Here is a 20,358-nt window from a genome sequence, read left to right as displayed (position 1 = left end):
GAGGGGGATTGAGGAGACGATACAGGGAGGAGGAGGATGTAGAGATCACAAAGAGGTATGAAAAAATATTTTGGGGTGAGAGTTATGTTATTATCTTGATTGTGGTAGTAGTTTCATGGGTATATACATAAGTCAAGATTTATCAGATTGTACACTTTTGTATATAAATTAATAAAGCTGTTTAAAAAAATATATATATTTATGTATGTATCAGGTTTTCAGAGATCCTTCCCCATTTATCTCTCTCTCCATGTAGATCCTTCAAACTCCAATTCTATTATTTACTACAGATAAGTTATTTCAAATTTCACCCTATTGTCATTCATTCATCAAATATTTATTGAATTCCTACTATAAACAACGCGCTATGTGGAAAATAGTAACTCTGAGAAATGTAAAATTTAGCAGGAAAAAAGATCAGGTACACAACTACCATGACACTGGGTGGTAAAAAACGCTGGAGGAGTGGAAAGTGGTAAGACTTCAGAAATAGGAACCATTACTATGGTGGGAAATCAGGTCGCTTGGTTGAAAAGTTTTTGAAAACAAGGACAGGGAGGAGAAGGCATCCCAAATACAGTGAATAATTAGCAAGGGCTCAGAAGTGCAAGGTGAAATGGGTGTATAGCTAGCTGTGGGTGGTTCAGTTTGGTTGCTATGTGTCGGGGGTTGGGGACATGGCTCTAGAACAGCATCTTCCAAACCAACATCTCTAGTTCGCTAGACCCACAAGGACACTAATGCACCATCTGTAAGAGAGGGTGATTGACAAAGATGATCAAGTAAGCTGGTAAACACAAACATTGGTTCCACCAAAGGAGGGCTCTACCATACACATGGACAAGTTTTATTACCTCAAGTCTTCTCAAAGGCTTTCATGGCGTATAATTCCTTGGGAATATACCTCGGAGGGATATAGTATGCAACGGTTTCCCTACCTTTTTGGACCATGAAATCCTCTTTTCTGGAACACTCATTAGATCTTATGCAGCAACTGGTCCTTTTTGAGCACTGTTTGGGAAGCCAGGAGGTAGAGGAAAACCGGGGGCCTGGAGCCAGGTTTAGAAGACAATGATTTTAGGCTAAGAGTTTGATTGACTTTATTTGGCAGGTAGTGATGAGCTCCTGAAGGTTTTATCAAGAAAGAGAAATGAAAATGCTGAGACTGATCTGTTAATTAGTAGACAAATAGAATGGAAACTACAGGAGGCAAAGTGACCACTGATTTTCAAACTGTAGGTAGTCTCCTATCATCTTGACGACCATTAGCGTATCTGTATTCTGCCTACAATACTAACTTCTTCTTTAAGGCTATGACTTTTAAAAACCGAAATACTACTTCAGCTTTACCCTAATACATAATCAGTGATATTATGGGTTTGATGTCATATTTTCTCCAATACACATTAAAATAAAAACGTAAGTATCAATATTTTAAAAGTTGGTCTGTGTTCCACCTAATATCACATTAGGCATCACCAATTGTAAACACTGCATACCTTGGGAAATTCTAAATTTGAGCAATGCTTGACAACCATTTTCAACCAAGATCCACCATCTAAGAAGATTCCATCAGGTTTTACTTTCCGTAGTTTATATTCTGACAAAGTAGGCATTTTCCCTAAAAATAAAATTAGAATATTCTATATGCTTCTTAAAACTTCTCCCTAGAAATCCTGGTACCCTCTTCAGTAAGTGGGTATGGTCCTGCAGCCACCCCTTACCACCAGTCAAATGAATCACTGAAATTGCAGAATGAATTCAGGTGCACAGAAGTGAGAAGGGATGTGAAGGCAAGGATAAGAAGAATTACTGAAAGAAAAAATTACTGCAACTTGAGAGCTGCTTGGCTGCACAAATTAAAGAAGGGAGACAGTCAACACTAACTTTGACATTTTCATTCAGGAACTCTAGACAGACGTTGGCACACTATGGCATGGGCCAAGTGCTGCCCACTGTTTGTTTTTATAAATAAAGCTTTATTGGAACACACAATAATTTACATATTATCTACGGCCACTTTTGTACTACAACAGCAGAGGTGAGTATTTGTGACAGAAAACTTACCACTCTCAAAGCCTAAAGTATATACTGTCTGGCCCTTTACAGAAAAAGTTTATTGATCCCTAAAACACAGTGACGCCATGGACAGAAGTAGTGAGTAAAGGGGAATGGTCATTTTGATAAGACAATCAATTTGGTCTCAGCCAGACTGAATTTGAGGCTGTGGGAGAAAATTTATATAAGAATGTCCAACTTAGAAGTTAGAAATATATTGGGTCACCTGGCTGACTCAGTCAGTAGAGCATGTGACGCTTGATTTTCAGGGTCATGAGTTTAAGCCCCATGTTGGGTGTAGAGCTTACTTAAAAAATTTTTTTAAATAAAAAAGAAGTTAAAAATACTATCACTAGGGGCACCTGGGTGGCTCAGTCATTAAGTGTCTGCCTTCAGCCCAGGGTGTGATCCCAGGGTCCTGGGATCGAGCCCCGCATCGGGCTCCCTGCTCCGCTGGGAGCCTGCTTCTTCCTCTCCCACTCCCCCTGCTTGTGTTTCCTCTCTCGCTGGCTGTCTCTCTCTCTCTCAAAATAAATAAATAAATAGATCTTAAAAAAAAATATTATCACTAGTTCTGAGTGACATCTTTTTAAGGGATCGTATTTTTTCCTTTCCTTTTTAAAAAATTAGTAATTTAATCCATGCCTACATACAAATAGGATTTGAGATGTCTAGAGGTGAGTGTCGAAGCAGTTAGATGGACATAGTTACAAAGGTAAAGTGTGGCCACTCCTTAATAATCCAAAATAGAGCTTTACAGTTTCACCAAGAAGGAAGAAAGTGGGAGCTTTTCTTTCCTTCGTGAAATAATACAGAATGAAAACATGAGAGAGGGAAGAAACTAGCTGAAGGGCTGTCTGTGAGAAAGCCACAGAGGCCAATTAATCCCAGCAAAACTCATTCCTGGGTAGCCCTCCAAAACGTGAAAGCTTTCAACATCTAAGCTTTGCTTAAACCCCACTGTACAGAGACTCCATGCTAGCTCTGAGGCCAAGATGGTGGCTGACTTTTTCCCTAATAAGCTCTTGACTTAAGCTTTCTCATCTACTCATCCCCCTGGCTGATGACTTGATTATTTCAGTAAGTGTTGTGGTCTGTAAAAAGAGCAGGAGATTGGGAGGGGGAAATCTGAGATTCTAGAATCTGTGCTGGCCCAACTACTCATGGAATTTGGGCAATACCAACAACTGATATTTACGTAACACTTGATGCTTTCCCACATTTTATCTTCTGTGGCCCTTACCACAGCCATGTGAGGTACGGAGGAAGGTATGGTTATCCCTATTTTATAACTGAGGACAATGAAGCTAACGGAAGCTAAATTACTTGTCCAATGGACAGAATCAGGACCCAGGTCTTCTAATAATTTGGTGGTTTCCCACCACATCATCCTGATTTTCATTGACCAGTCCTTAGCACGGGGAAGCAAATACCCTTACTTTGGAAACCTAAGACTGCATTTTAAAAAGTAATTATATGCTTTTATAACCAGTAAATGTAACATCTTCGACAGATTTAACCATACTTTCTCATCGTCTACTTAGGGGAGGCAGAAACAAAATTTTAGAAGCTACGTAAGTAATATGTTCTGTAATATTTGCTATTCTGGGCTTTGAACTTAATGTTAAACTTTGAAATCGAGCTGGTTTTTCTTTCTTTTTTGGCTTAACTGTAAAAAGTGGTTTGTCTCACGTTGCCTCCCATGTTAAGTCCTTATTTTTTTTTTTTAAAGATTTATTTATTTGGCAGAGAGAGACAGCCAGCGAGAGAGGAACACAAGCAGGGGGAGTGGGAGAGGAAGAAGCAGGCTTCTAGCGGAGAAGCCTGATGTGGGGCTCGATCCCAGAACGCCAGGATCACGCCCTGAGCCGAAGGCAGACGCTTAACACGACTGCGCCACCCAGGCGCCCCTCCAATAAGTCCTTAAAACAGCAATTATAACCCGAGCACTCACAGGCTGGATCTAACTTGCATACACTTTTTATTTCTTTTTGGCCAGAGAGTGAAAAATACTAAGCCATTATTTTAAAATTAGAAGTTTCACATATGTGTAAAGTTCTAGTTTTTGGGATTTCTGGCTTCTTATGAAAACTCAGAACACCTTCCACACTGGGCGTATGTCATCACGGGCAACAATCAGTGAGGGGGAATGGCAGGGCCCTGGAGGTAAGGTTGCCACCACTCCCTATTGCTCCTGGACACGGAGGCAGCAAAGTAGTTGCCATTTGTCATTGCTCCTCTGTTGTTTTCTTCTTATTGTAAAAGAACAGATCTCTGGAACATACCTCCCTTTCAAAGTGAAAGGCTGACATAAAGGGATGTGGTTTTCCCAGCCCATGCGACTTGCCATTCATTTCCTAAATTTAATCTAACCAAAACCATCACTTATATAAGATTGTCAGATATATCACTATTTTATAACCACTAAGAATAGAACAACACCGCTATTACACAATGACTTGCCATCACCTGTAACATGCACTCCAATTTCAGAGATGTTTAAACACCAAAATGTGCAAATCTGAGCCAATTAAATGAATCATGTTACCTGCCTGGCTTCTGGAAACATTTGAATCCAGGACCTTGCTTTTAAATATGTGTCTGTTTCAATGTGTGTTGCACCTTATAATAATATCTGTAGCACAAAGACATACTCTTCAGTTCACTTACTTGGAGCTCCATGCTTATCATCAGCCACTTTTCTTTTCTTTGTAATAGCCATAGCTGGGGGTTAAATTTTCATTAGAAATCAGCCCAGGCCCCACACACCACCCTCTCTCTGCCAGCCTTGGGGAAAGTTTCCCAGGCCTCTCAATCAGTGCCCCCAACTGCCAGTCAGACATATCCAATCAATTGATGCTATTCCTTCCACCAGACCTGTCCAGTGGAATGCTGAAGCACATGATCAGCGCCAGATCAAAATGGGAGGAAGAAGTCTGCAGTGGGGTCTCAGTCTTCCATTTCCAAGAGGTGATGTTCAAAAATTTAATAACTGGTATAGCAGGAGGACCAACCAATCTGTACAGATGGCAACTATGCTGGAACTAGGTTCAGAAGGTCCCCTGCTGTTACAGGTGTTAACCATTAGGTGCTGACTTGTGGGGGGATGTAGGGAAGCTTGAGGGAGGGGCAGGAGCCCCCAGGGCGGTGGCTCCTGGGAAATAACAACCATTATGACTGTATGACAGTGTACCAGTTAAAAAGCAACCTTGCCCATATGTAAGCTGAGGCATCAAAAAGCCATGAGATGGAAAAACATCCCAGAAGGATATAAGATACCAAAACTGAATTAAAAGGGAATAAAAAATCTGAATAGAAGTATAACAGGTAAATAATTTAATAATTTAAAATATTTACACTAAGCCCAGGCCAAGATGGCTTCAGCGGTAAATCCTACTAAATCTTTAAAGAAGTAATATGAATCTTTTGCAAACTCTATCTGAAAATAAAGGAGGGAATCCCTTCCAACTCATTCTGTTGAGGCCAATATTATCCTGATACCAAAGCTGGACAAAGACGTAATAAAACAATAAACCAACATCTTTATGATTGTAAACTCAAAAAGTCCTCAACCAAGTCAAGCAACATATAAAAAGGATCATACATTATGACCAAGGGGGATTTATCCCACGAATGTAAAGTTGGTTTAACATCTGAAATCATTAATGTAATACACTGTATTAATAGAAGAGAGGGCAAAAATTGCACGATCATTTTAATAAATGCAGAAAAAACACTGGGCAAAATCCAACACCTACTCATGATAAAACTTCCTTAACCTGATAAAGGGCTAATAAAAACTTAAAAAACCTAATGCTAACATTACACTTAATGGTGACTATTTGAATGCTTTTCTTTTAGGACTGGTAACAAGGCAGGATGTTTGCTGTCACCACTTGTATTCAAGACTGTAATGGATATTCTAATCAGTGCAATAAAGCAAGAAAAAGAAATAAAAGGCATGCAGATTAGAAAGGAAGAAATAAAATTTTATTATCGGGTGGCATGATCCTATATGTAGAAAATTTTGAGACACCACACACACACACACCCCAAAACAAAATGAAAACAACAGCAAAATCCTACTAGAACTATTAAAATTTCAGCAAGGTCACAGGATACAAAATAAACAAAAATGGAATGTCTATTGATCTGAAAATGAAATTAAGAAAACATTTCCATTCACAGTCGCATCAAAAAGAATAAAATACTTAGGAATATATTTCAAGAAAGAAGTACAAAACTTTTACACTGAAAATTATATAACGTTGCTGAAAGAAATCAAAGGAGACCTGAATAAATGAGATACATTCTATGTTCGTGGATCAGAAGCCTTAATATTATCAAGATAGCAATACCCCCAAGTTGATCTATAGATTTTATATAACCCCTATAAAAATAGCAGCTGCCTTTTTTTTTTCTTCAGAATTTGACCTTAAATTTGTATGGAAATGTAAAAGACCTAGAATAGTTAAAACAATCTTGAAAAAGAACAAAGTTGGAGAACTAACACTTCCCATTTAAAAAACTTACTACAAAGCTACAGTGATCAAAACAGTGTGTAGGGGCGCCTGGGTGGCACAGCGGTTAAGCATCTGCCTTCGGCTCAGGGCGTGATCCTGGCGTTATGGGATCGAGCCCCACGTCAGGCTCCTCCGCTATGGGCCTGCTTCTTCCTCTCCCACTCCCCCTGCTTGTGTTCCCTCTCTCTCTGGCTGTCTCTATCTCTGTCGGATAAGTAAATAAAATCTTTAAAAAAAAAAACACAAAACAAAACAGTGTGGTACTGGCATAAGGACTGACATACAGATTAATGGAAAAGGACTGAGAGTCCAGAAATAAACTTCTACCTTTACGGTCAATTATTTTTTGACAAGAGCACTAGGTAATTCAACGGGGAAAGAACAGTCCTTTTAACAAATGACGTTGGAACAACTGGATAGGTGCATGCAAAATAACAAGTTGGATCCCTACCATACACCATATGCAAAAATGAACTCCAGCTGGATCAAAGACCTAAAAGTAAGAGCAAAAATTGGAAAGGTCTTAGGAAACAAAGGGCTATGTACAAGCTTGGGTTAGAAAAAGATTTCTTTTTTTTTTTTTTTAAGATTTTATTTATTTATGTGACAGAGAGATAGCCAGCGAGAGAGGGAACACAGCAGGGGAGAGGGAGAGGAAGAAGCAGGCTCATAGCAGAGGAGCCTGACATGGGGCTCGATCCCAGAACGCCGGTATCACGCCCTGAGCCAAAGGCAGACGCTTAACGACTGCGCTACCCAGGCGCCTCAAAAAAAGATTTCTTATGTATAATACCAAAGGTACAACTGAGAAAAGAAAAAGATAAATTGGACTTCATCAAAATTAAAAACTTTTGTTGGTTCAAAAGACACCATCATGAAAGTTAAAATACAACTCACAAAATAGGAGAATATATTTGCAAATATTTCTACATATAGCACATATTTGATAATGGGACTTTAATCCAAACTATGTAACAAACACAATTCAATAATAAGACAAATAACCCAAGTAAATAATAGGCAAAGATTTGAAAAGACAATTTACCAAAGAAGATATATGAATGACCAATAAGCTCATGAAATGTTCAAAATCACTAGTCATTAGGAAAATGAAAATCAAAACTATAATGAGAACTACTTCACATTCACCAGAATGACTATAATCAAAGAGACAGTAAGAAGCATTGAGAAGGATGTAGCAGAACTGGACCCCTCAAGCACCCCTGGCGGAAAGTAAAATTTACGTTCACTTTAGAATAAGTAATTCCTCGCAAATTCAAACATACATAGAATTACCACATAAATCAGCAATTCCGTGCCTAGGTATATACCCAAGAGACTGAAAACAGCTGATCACACAAAAACTTGTACACAAATTCACAGAAGCATTATTTGCAATAGCTAAAAACTGAGAGCAATCCAAATGTCCATCAACTGGTGAATGGTGAAACAAGATGCGGTATGTTGTACATATGACAGAATATTATTTGGCAATAAAAAAGAATGAAGTACTAAGACAAGCTAAGCATGCTGTGTGAAAGTCTGAGGCAAAGAGCACATATTGTAGGATGCCATTTACGTTACATGTCCAGAAAAGGCAAACCTATAGAAACGAAATTTAATAGTGATTGCCTGGGCCTGGGTAGGAGTATGGAGTGCCTGCAAAAGGGCACAAAGAATCTTTTTAGGGTGATGGACATTTTCTAAAATTCGAATGTGGTAATATTTGCACAGCTTTATAAATTTTCTTAAAAAAAATCACTGAGTTGTACCCTTAAAATGAGTGCATTTTATGGTATGTAAATAACACCTCACTAAAGCTATCAAAAATGGCTATGAAACCACATTGCAGTTTTATGTGTAATTCTGGCTTTTAAGTATCTGGGACTACAAGAATTTTCTTTTTATTTATTCATTTTTTATTTATTTTATTATTTTTCTTAAAGATTTTATTCATTTGAGAGAGAGAGTGAGTGAGAGAGACAGAGAGCGAGCATGGCGGGGTGGGGGGGGGATGAACAGTGGGAGAAGGAGAAGCAGACAAGCTGCTGAGTTGGGAGCCCCACACAGGGCTCCACCCCATGACCCATGAGATCACGACCTAAGCCGAAGGCAGGTGCTTAACTGACTGAACCACTCAGGTGCCCCTACAAGGCTTTTCTAAGTTAGGTCAGCCCCAATTCCCAAAGATAATGTGGCAGAGGCTCTCCAATCTTGAAAACCAATCCTAAATTAATATGGTTCTATGAATAGATACATCAAATATTACTGCCTGGCACCTATTAAGCCTTAATAAATGTTTACTGGATGAACAATTAAACAATCTTCCTGGTGTGATTTTTCTCTCCAAACACCTCATACACCTGATACCTGAAAGTCAGTTACTTAGGGCAAATTTTTTTTTTTTTTTTTTTTTTGCAAATTTTTTTTTTTTAACTAAAGAAAACTTAAATGCCAATGTCCCCAGAAGAAAACCTGCTAACAGGTGGGCAGGACTGGATGGGCTAAAATGAGGTAACATATTAACTCCTTCATGTTACTGACTCACTTGGTTTAAGAGTGGGGCTTGGGGAGTGGGAATGTGTGATTCACAGAGTGACTCCGAGATCCAAGCTGACCAAGCTTTAACAGGAGTCACAGCAGACCAAGAGATTGGAAAACTGTGGATGAACTTTTCACCACCATTGGCCAGAAGTGACACAGGCCTCCCGTGCTAACATTTCATTTTTTCCCTGCACTGCAAAGAGGGCTAGGATATACAGGGAGTAAAGAGATACTCAAGTAGATTTGATGAGCGTTGCAGCCCACCACATCAGTCATCTGCAGCAGGGGACCTTGAGTTCTTTGCCAGAACCAGAGATTCCTCCTTCTCTGTCTACCTAAGTAAGAACCATTGATCAGCAACTTAGGATCCTTTGAAGCAAGTTTCGAGGCAGGTGACAAACACCCTGCTTGGCGTCTCTGAAGCACTCTGCTTTTTAGCGGGGGAGCTAATCCTTGATTCACTTTTGCTTGCCCAACACTGAGGAAGTTTCTGGTACATGGTGGCAACTCAGAGTGTATGCAATTTAGTTTCATCTCAGAGAAACAGGTCAAGCGAAAGCCTACAGTCTGAGTAAGAACACCTCCCATCCTTCCATGGTGTTCTTCAATCGTAAGGGTTTTTTTTTTTTTTGTTTTTGTTGTTGTTGAAATTCCTTCAATTCAGTTAAATAGAACCAAGAAACACACTTAAATCCTGAGGCAAAAGGAGCAAGAACTGATTCAGGGTGAGTAACAATCATGTTTACTGTGTTAATTGCACCAGCACTACCACCACACCTAGTAAAATTTGTATTTGTAGCACTAAACAAAAAACATAAGTTCAATACTTTAGAAGAATACAACGGCAATGCCTTAAGATCTGTTAGTCCACCACGGGAAAGTGAAGTTACTTCGATAAAATCTCTTACGAGGCTGCGACCGATCTGTACTCCATTATTTTCAGTATTTAATCCTTTAATTTCCAGTCTCTGTTCTTGGAACCACCTTAATTTACATTATCAGTTTAATCTTTTCCCATTACTACCTTCGTTAGGTCTCACTCCTACTGAAAACCCAGGACCAAACCCCTTAATTGTGGCAATTTTGACTCTTCATGCAACTTCTTACATCCTTTTTTGCTTTAAAACAAAAACAAAAACAAAACAAAATCAAAGTCCCCCAACGAACCCTGTGCTGCTGTCCGAGCCAATTACTCTTTATGCTTGCACATATTTGCTAAAACTCATCCACTACCTGGGATGCCCCCTCCCTTTTTTCTGATCTACTGAAATTTTGCCTATTGCTCAGGACTGAATTGGGTCGTAGCTTATTGTGAAGCTCCCCCTGAATATTTCAGCTCACACTGCTCTACGCTCTTGAAGCACCGATGGTCTACAATAGGAATCTATGCATCAAGAACTGTCCAGAAGTTGTGACTTAAATGTTTCGAGCCTCATTTTCCCAGCTAGAGTATGAGCTTCTTGAGGGACTTAATTTTATTATTTTATATCCCCATATAACAGAAGCCATTCAAGAAATATTTATTGCATACCTACTATGAGTTATGCCCCGTAGAGATATAGATGTGCCACTAAGTATATTAGTTGACTTAATACATGAAGAATCTTTAAGATGCTGTATTTTGGAATTTTATATTGGGCCAAGCCCTAAAGAAAAATTATGTTGTTATTTCAAATATGTTATTTTGTTTATCAATATTTTCCTGAACTTTCATGTTTTAGTTTTAATGAAAATGTCATTTTGAAAATATAAATGCTGGGTTTCTTTTTGAGAATTTATCTTATGTTAATTACCTACTGATTCTGCTTCATACAACAATATTATGTTTTCCTTGGTCATTAGCAGATTTGTCTCTGAATTTCCGAATCTACAAATATACACAAAATTTGGATCCAAAGCTGATTCTACTTTTCTCTTACATCTTTTGATAGACAAATTATCTATTATGTTAGGTACAACATACAAAAAAACCCATTTCACTTAAAAATTAACGTAATATCACTAAGTGTCCCTTTAAATCCGTATTAAAGCAACAACAAACCACCACAGCTTTTTAGGGTATGTGATAACCTATAATTATCCTATTACCTTGTTCCCTTTACCATTCAAAAATCCACTGATTATTTGTAACATTCTTCCAACCTCACCCTAAAAACAGTTCCTGAAAATTCCTCTTCCTGCCCTTCTTAGGTTGTGCCTGTATGTTAAATTCTTCTTTGACGCTTATTCCTTTAAAACTATCGAAAAACCGGAAAAGTTTTTTTAACTCAAATCTCTGTGTCGTAAAATCCTTTGTCAATTTACCCCGTACGCAGGAGAGGGTCTCCGTTTCTTTTCCCAGCGAATTACACAGTTGTCTCGGCAGCCTGATTTGCCAGCTTCGTTCCCGCTGTATCAGTTTGTGATTCTTTGTACAAATTAATAACCATGAAAAAGTCTAAAGCAGGGCAGCTCCAGATTAAATTATTGCAGTCTTTTCCCGTAAAGCAACCTCGTACCTCACAAAACTCCAGGAGAAGAATGAATGATAGAGCATGCACCAATAGGGAGTGGAGAACAGTATTTTGTCGAAGTTTGCAACCCAATCCTGGGGAGCCAGAGGTGGGAATTTTAAAAAGAGTTTTTTTTTTTTCTTGGAATTTTCTTAAAGTGGTATCGCTGCCTGTTGATGTTTGTCAAAGATTGCAAAATCGCTAGCTTAAAGAATTTTGAGTGAGTGTTTTGACTGACGCAAGATGTGAAAATCGACACACATCAAATGGCCATTCTGACACATAGAATCACTTGGCTATTTTTGTGTCAATTTCAGGGGCGTAGAAGTTAGTGTAAGATGATTCATTTTTTATGATCAAACATCGGATGTTAAATTAGTGCGTTAAAATATTTCATTTTTTAAGAAATGAAAACTACGTGGCTAACACTGATTGCTTTAAAAAATTTGTTCTATTGTTAATGATTTTGGGGGTCACTTTCCAATATTAGGAGCAAGTCTTATTACTTGGGTTGATCCTTAACGCCCTATTTTGGTTTTTACACAAGCTGTAGATTTCCTCATTGTAAGCCTAGCAAAAAGTTCTTAAGTACTACAAATTCTTAGGTATTTAGAAATGTGTATCAAGGTTCTTAGAATTATATGACATTCCCCACGCCAATACTTCAGTAACTTCTGAAGACCAGGTTTAATAAATAGGAAATTAGTATTTCATTATAACTTGTATCTTGTTTTGGAGTAGGTGTTATTCTTATTTAGTATAACTCTGCTTTTTAGATTATTCATCTCTAACAGTAATTAAACCAACACGAAACTAGTTATATAGTCAAGGTTGCTTGACAATGAATCGCTAATAGATTAATCAACAGTAAGCTTTAAGAACAATGAAAGACAGCAGTTTCATGAGAGGAAGTTTTAAAAACTCTTCATTTCAGAAAGTTGCCATATGAACAAACAAAATATTTAAAAAATAAAATTGTTTTTAAAATGTTCCGTAATAATATTTGGCATTCTTTTCTTTTTACCAGCATAAAGCTCTTTTCCTTTCCTTTGATGTCTCTTTCCACTGACACAGGAATTTTCGTCTTGAAGAAATATTTATTGACGGCCTACTCAGTCATGCTAGGAACTGCGGTAATATTTAATTTACTAAGCTGTTATCGTCCTTTTTAGCGATCGTTTCTCACAATAGACCTCAGGTATTTCAAGAGTAGAGACTAGATTACCCGCCTCATCTTTGGAACAAGACTGTCAGCGCGCACAGTGAGCCCTTGAATCCCACGCTTAGGTCACCACTCCATTAACTAACCTTGGCCGTATTACATAAACCCACCGAACCTCAGTTTTTCATTCGTTAAACGAGTATAATAGTACACGTGTCAGAAGATCGCCGTGAGGGTTTAGTGAGATTGTGCAGAGCTCTTAGAACGCTGCCTGATACACAGTAAGCACTCGGGTGTTATTATTGTTGCGGTAACTCCCCAATGTATACAACGAATGAGAGCGGGAGTGCCTGAACAAATGTATGAATGAAAGAACACATCAGTTATTGGCAATTCCTGAGGCTGGAGCGGTTAAACTACCCCCTCAAAGACCAGAGCAAAAAAAAAATCTCAACATAGCAAAACTCCATCCGGAGCCGGAAGCCAATATTGAACGGTGGGCGGGGCCAGTCTGAAGCTGCGCTCTTGGCCAATAGGCACATCACTGGGCAAACGAACTTCTCGCCCATGCAGTTTTGAAACCGCGAGAACAGGGAGAAATTATCGCGATGCTCCGTCTTTCTCTCCACATCTCCCTCTTCCCCCACTCTCCTTCGTGCGGGTTCCGCCCCGTCCCGCCCCGCCTCTCGGCGTTCGCGCCTCGCCCCGCCCCCCGACACCCCGCCCCTCCCGCAGACCCTCGGCTTGCAGTCCAGCGCCGCCTGCGCTCGGAGCGCTGGCTCCGCCGGCGCCGAGGTGAGTGCGGCCGCCTGTCGCGTCGGGTGGCTAGCGTGGCTGAGGGCCTCCTGGCTAGGCTCCCGGCCAGCGCGCCGGGTCCGGCAGAAGCGTCCGAGCAGCGGCGAGTGGTCCCTGGCCCGAGCGGGCCCGTCCCGGCCTCGGGTCGCCATAGCTGCCGGGCCCTCCCCGCCCTTCGTGGCCGGAGAATCCCGATACCGGGTCTGTGAAATCCCTAGGACTGGGCTCGCCGCTTCCAAACAGTAACGACCTTAGTGTTTGGTTAACTCGGGCGAAGCGGCAGGTGTTTTGCCTACGACTGAGAAAACAACCTTTTACAAATGTTTTTAATATACAATTTCTAATTCTCTAATCTCCAATATTAGGAAATTGGAGTGGGTATTCTACAGAATTAAATACGGAAGTCAGTTTGAGGGTCTTCTTTCCTTTTACACACACCTGCTTAAAATGTGTGGAATTTTCTTAAGGTGGGAGGGTTTGTTTATTTGTTTGAAACAAGAATAAAGTGTGGCTTGGTGTTTACATGTCAGAAAACTTGGCGGAGGTGGAGTTGAATATATTCAGTTAATATTAAGTATAGCATTTAACTGTAGATAAGAGGTAGTGAAGGGAGTTTGTGTAAGAAAATTACCCATCCTGGTAAAGGCTGTATATTGCCAATGAATGCGTTTTGGAAAACCATTAGCATTGTTTGTTATTGGCAGCTTTCAGATTTCATTTGTGTAGATTTTATCTCCCAAACTGCCTTTGTGGCCTGATGCATTTTAACAGGGTGTAATGATGTTTTGGAGGCAGCCCATTCCCCACCCTCAGGATTCAGTAGGAAAACAATTAGATTACACCAAATTCTCTTCCTGGATCTTCCATCAATGAATGTGGATTTTGGATTTAGTTTTGCTTTGTAGTCTTATATTTGTATAAGCTTTGCCTACCGCTTAAATGATACAGGAGAAACACAGGCCCCATTGAAGTGCCTGAAAGTCTATATTGTAAGGCAGGGCACCGGCTTTGGAGTTGGTCCACCTGGGTTAGAATTCTGGCAAGTTACACTCTGAGAAACTGGTTCCTTATCTATAAAACCAGCTAAATAATGTCTATCGCAATGCAGAGTTGTACGGAATAGGGATCTTTATGGCACACAGCAAGCACTTGGGATATGGTATCTACCAGATGACCATAGATTAGAGTGAAAAGTATCTACCTTGCAGTATTTCCATGTCCTACTTTCATCCACTCATCAGCTGTTTGAGGGCCTGCTTTGTGCTAGGTATTCTGCACAGGCACGTACACAAGAGTGAAGAAAGCAAGATCTCTGCCCTCAGGAACTTACAGTCTCTTGGCTAGATTGACAATAGACAGGTACACCAATAAATATTTAGATTGCAGGATGGGAGGAGTCCTACACATAAAAGAAATGGGTTTCTCTGAAAGAATAACAGGAGAATAGTTTTGGATAGGGAAGTGATTTTTATTTTGAAACTCAAAGTTGACTGGACAGTGCTTTCCAGGCTAAAAGGAGAGCAAGTGGGGTGAAGAGTTTGGCTCTTGAAAGAGACTGGGAAAAAAAAAAAAAAGGACTAGAAAAGCCCAGGAGCTTGTTGAGAAGCCAGGGAGGGTGCTGCCCGATAAGGCTGGAGAGGCGCATCGGGCCAGATTGTGAGGAGCCCTCAGTGCCTGATAAGAGTGATTTTCTAAAAAAGCTTTTGAAGGCTGTATTTAGTTGATACGTGTGCACTAGGGAGTGAGTTTACCCAGGAGATGTATGGGATTTACATGGGATTTACATTTACATTTTAAAGGCTCCCTGCTAAGTGATTTAACATGTTTAGTGACTAGGGTGGACACAGGGAGACCAGTCATACAGATGGCCAGGCAGGAGATGACAGTGGCTTTTGGTTTTGGCTGGTGGGGAGAGATGTGGATGGATTTGAGATGTATTTCGGAGATGGAAACCACCAGCTTTAAGATAAATTGGAGGGGGCGGGTGAGTGACAGGATGGAATCATTCATGACTTCCAGCTCTCCGGCTTATGCAGCTAGGTGGATAGAGGTGTGTGCCATTAATTGAGATGAGAAACACTGGGGAGAATTTGGGTGGGTGATGCAAATCAAAATGTGTTAAGTTTGAGGCACTTGTGAGACTTCTAACCCGCTTCAAGTTTTTTTTTTTTTTAAAGATTTTATTTATTTATTTGACAGAGATAGAGACAGCCAGCGAGAGAGGGAACACAAGCAGGGGGAGTGGGAGAGGAAGAAGCAGGCTCATAGCGGAGGAGCCTGATGTGCGGCTCGATCCCATAACTCCAAGATCACGCCCTGAGCCGAAGGCAGACACTTAACCGCTGTGCCACCCAGGCGCCCCTGCTTCAAGTTTTGAAGCAATTTGAACAATTCACTTCAGTGAATTGTAACCCAGGAAACTTCTCTTTCCATACAGAATCATCAGTGTTATTTCTAGTTTAGTTCCCCCTTGCTTTCCAGGTGAGACAATTAAGATATAGAAAGATTATGTTGTTCAAAGACACATATGTCTCATAAAAATAGGTAGGTGTATAGGCAGAATCAGTATGGGAAGGTTTTGAATTCTCATGTTGCATTGGGGATATTATTGACCATTCCATGTCGTCTCTTTTAGATAAAATGGCAAGTGCTTTCTTACTAGCTAGGAGTTGGAGTTTGGGAATAATAGAAAATAACCAAAAAAGTTGTCAAAACTGCTTATCAAAAGCTTGTTACTACATTTTGCACTAACTTGATGTTAATTCCCAGTGAAAAATAGTTTTTCTTAAGAAAAAAAATTTTCTTGGAAAGGTACTTTCTGTTGGGGAGTTTGAGAAAGGATGCCCGGGAAAATGAGAGTAGAATCTTTGAACAAAGCTTAACTTTTTTAGTGTTTTCACATTTCCTTAGTATCCTGTGGAGTCCTGTGAGTCTGTGTATGTAAAGAACCCAAGCTTTAAAATCCACTGGACAGCCTCTTCTCTACCCCAAGGGGGAAAAAAATCCTTGCTTTTATCTCTCTTTTTTTAAAAATATTTTTTATATATATTTTTTATTATAATAATATTTTTATTATGTTAGTCACCATACAGTACATCCCTGGTTTTTGATGTAAAGTTCCATGATTCATTAGTTGCGTATAACACCCAGTGCACCATGCAATAACGTGCCCTCCTTACTACCCATCACCAGCCTATCCCATTCCCCCACCCCCTCCCCTCTGAAGCCCTCAGTTAGTTTCTCAGAGTCCATAGTCTCTCATGCTTTTATCTCTTATGAGCTGTTTGACCTTGGACAAAGTATTGAAGCTCTGAGTTTGTTTCTTCTTATGTTAAGTGATTGTGAATGAAGTTTGTTTCTGCTTTGTGCCTAGTTGATAAGATGACAAATGTTATTTCTCTTCCTACCCTGTCCCTTTCAGAGCTAGAAGGGAATTTAATCTGTTCTGGGTTCTGGCCTTTACCAATAAATTGCTGTCTCCATTTTTTATGTTAGGCAACTGAGGCCCGGAAAGATTGTAATAAAATAATACAGACTTATTTTCTAGTCAGTATTTCTTCTTTCATAGAAATAATAAAACCGTATGTTTCTGGACATGCTTTTTTACTACTTCTGATAATCTACAAAGCTAAGAAGAAAGAAAAAAAAATAAAAAGATAAGAGAAAATTAGAATATAGGACAATATTCTATAGATAGTAAGAAATGAAGAAAATGATGTGGTCAGTGATCTAGACATATTTTATATGTGTTTATCAATATTTTTGAAATACCTCAAGCTAAACATCAAATGAGGTAGTTCAAGAAGGAAATGGGTTTGCTATATCTGATTTTTCAGCTTTCTTTGGTTGCAGGTTATAAAACTGGTCTCTGTCCTGTTAGGCATTCCTGTCTCAAGTTCAAGAGCTTTTTTTTTCAGTTTGGACTGTTGCTGCTAAGTGCTAAGTAAGCTTAAATAGTGAGGGCATTTTTAATAAATAGTTGCTCATTTTAATCTAAATATGTGGGACAAATGTAGTTGTCAGGGAAAAAAAATAGAGGGATTGAATGTGTAATTCTCTTTTTAGTGTCTGCAAGTAGCTGTGTGTGCTAACTGGTTTATTTGGCAGTGCTTATGAGCAGTATCATAATTACTCAATTTTCTTGTTCTTTTTAGAAATGGACCAATTTTGACAAGATGTAGTGCTGCAGCGTGCCTGATGGGATATGTTCAGTCATGGCATCTGAACTCTGTAAGACGATCTCTGTGGCAAGGCTGGAAAAGCACAAGAATTTGTTCTTAAATTATAGGAATCTGCACCATTTTCCATTGGAGTTACTGAAAGATGAGGGACTACAGTACTTGGAGAGGCTCTATATGAAAAGGAACTCCCTTACAACCTTGGTACAGTATTATATTGCATTTAAAAAAAATCATTTATAATGTGGGCCTAACCAAGATATAGCTTACATATCCTAAGATATTCAGACCAAGATGTACACCCCTCTTGTTATATAAACAGGTAATAAAAATGCAAATACAGGAGGTTCTCATTAGCTGAGGATTCATTATCCAAGTCTCTGCAGTATTTGCAGGAAGAGTTGTATAGGGAAGCAAAATATTCGCTAAATGTTCTGCTCATAGAATTAGTCTCCATTCCAAAACCCCACTTCCCTTAGCCTGTGCATCTGTCTCTGCTTTTTTTCGTGTGATAAGCTTCCTAGATGATTTTTGGAATGTTACCATATCCAATGTACCAGTTTAAAAAGTAAAGAAGAGAAAGGCCAACAAAGATGAATGACCTTGAGTTAGAGGCATTTAAAAAGATGATCTGAAGATTAAAATATTAAGATAGGCATTTGGGGGCTTGCTGTAGCCTTTCTTTTGGGGAAAAAAAACATAACAAAAACATCCTCCCAAACCAAAAAACCGTTATGATTGCACTGTGAAAATCAAGTGATGCTGAACTGGACTATCATCCAGTTTGTTGAAAAAATTTTTGCCACAGAAGCAACATTTAATTCACTCTTCATGTTATAAGAATAAGCAGTTCTTATATAACCTTAGATTTTTTTTATTACATATAGGGCTTTATTATATATCTTATTACATATATATAACACATATATATTATATATATATTTATATATTTTATTACATGTAAGATTAAGTTATATTACGTATCAGATTAAAAAAAACTTTAAAAATTTTTTCAAGAGAATGTGTTACTCTGCCTTCTTATTCCCATTCTTATTGTAAAATTTGGTCTCTGTTTTCAATATAGGTGCTTTATGTGGCCTTTTCTGGTTATCACTTAACCTCGTTTGAGTCTTACACTTCAGAATTCTTATTCTTACTCATTTTATGATGTCTTGTTTCTTTGTGAACAGACCTGTTTTTCATTCCCTTCTCTATATTGGACCATCCTAAATATCTGAAAGTATGCCTTACTGGCTTCACTTAAATGGAGTGTTTTCATGGAAAAGTTTTGTTTAATCTGTCTAAAATACCTCCAATGAGTAGAAAACATAAAATTTGTTTAACTTTGCTGTATCTGACAGTAAATGGAAATACATCTTTAATTTTTAGTGTTTGGCATTTTGTGTTTTTTTTTTTTTTAATAATGATTTTTTATTATATTATGTTAGTCACCATACAGTACATCCCTGGTTTCCGATGCAAGGCTCGATGATTCATTAGTTGTGTATAACACCCAGTGCACCATGCAATACGTGCCCTCCTTACTACCCATCATCAGCCTATCCCATTCCCCCACCCCCCTCCCCTCTGAAGCCCTCAGTTTGTTTCTCATAGTCCATAGTCTCTCATGTTTCATTCCCCCTTTTGATTACCCCCCCTTTCTTTATCCCTTTCTTCCCCTACCGATCATCCTAGTTCTTATGTTCCATAGATGAGAGAAATCATATGATAATTGTCTTTCTCTGCTTGACTTATTTCACTTAGCATTATCTCCTCCAGTGCCGTCCATGTTGTAGCAAATGTTGAGAACTCATTCTTTCTGATAGCTGAGTAATATTCCGTTGTATATATGGACCACAACTTCTTAATCCAGTCATCTGTTGAAGGGCATCTCGGCTGCTTCCACGATTTAGCTATTGTGGACATTGCTGCTATGAACATTGGGGTGCATATGGCCCTTCTCTTTACTACGTCTGTATCTTTGGGGTAAACAGCCAGTAGTGCAATGGGTGGATCATAGGGTAGCTCAATTTTTAACTTTTTAAGGGACCTCCACACTGTTTTCCAGAGTGGCTGTACCAACTTGCATTCCCACCAACAATGTAGGAGGGATCCCCTTTCTCCACATCCTCTCCAACAATTGTTGTTTCTTGCCTTGTCAATTTTTGCCATTCTAACTGGCGTAAGGTTGGTATCTCAGTGTGGTTTTGATTTGAATTTCCTTGATGGCTAATGATTTTGAACATTTTTTCATGTTGTGTCTGTTAGCCATTTGTATGTCTTCATTGGAAAAGTGTCTGTTCATATCTTCTGCCCATTTTTTGATTTGTTTATTTGTTTCTCGCGTATTGAGTTTGAGAAGTTCTTTGTAGATCTTGGATACCAGTCTTTTACCTGTAGTATCATTTGCAAATATATTCTCCCATTCCGTGGGGTGCCTCTTAGTTTTTTTGACTGTTTCCTTGGCTGTGCAGAAACTTTTAATCTTGATGAAGTCCCATAAATTCATTTTATCTTTTGTTTCTCTTGCCTTTGGGGCTGTATCATGAAAAAAGGTTTTTTTGGCCGATGTCGTAGAGGTTGCTGCCTATGTTCTCCTCTAGAAT

The 20,358-nt window shown here is 39.1% G+C and overlaps 2 protein-coding genes across 8 annotated transcripts in view; one reads left to right on the top strand and one right to left on the bottom strand.

Moving 5' to 3' along the window:
- TTC23 (tetratricopeptide repeat domain 23) overlaps positions 1-11,614 on the bottom strand; it is a 93,473-nt gene extending 81,859 nt beyond the window's left edge. For 2 of the 3 annotated variants that reach the window (XR_567649.2, XM_008687596.2), the window contains exon 1: positions 11,430-11,614. The gene's annotated coding sequence lies outside the window, so the exon portion shown is untranslated. Of the gene's footprint in view, positions 1-11,272; positions 11,400-11,429 lie in introns of those variants that run through there. The other variant, XM_008687597.2, reaches the window with a different exon arrangement.
- Positions 11,615-13,437: 1,823 nt separating this feature from the next.
- LRRC28 (leucine rich repeat containing 28) overlaps positions 13,438-20,358 on the top strand; it is a 171,218-nt gene continuing 164,297 nt past the window's right edge. For 4 of the 5 annotated variants that reach the window (XM_040642716.1, XM_040642714.1, XM_040642711.1 and 1 more), the window contains exons 1-2: positions 13,438-13,574; positions 17,729-17,956. In XM_040642716.1, the coding sequence (XP_040498650.1) occupies positions 17,789-17,956 (168 nt within the window). In that variant the 5' untranslated portion in view covers positions 13,438-13,574; positions 17,729-17,788. The remainder of the gene's footprint in view (positions 13,575-17,728; positions 17,957-20,358) is intronic. The other variant, XM_040642712.1, reaches the window with a different exon arrangement.

The sequence above is a fragment of the Ursus maritimus genome, unplaced genomic scaffold (assembly GCF_017311325.1).
Source record: "Ursus maritimus isolate PB19 unplaced genomic scaffold, ASM1731132v1 scaffold_27, whole genome shotgun sequence".
Lineage (NCBI taxonomy): Eukaryota > Metazoa > Chordata > Mammalia > Carnivora > Ursidae > Ursus > Ursus maritimus.
The sequence above is the reverse complement of the archived record's forward strand: the minus strand, read 5'-3'. Positions and strand labels throughout refer to the sequence as shown.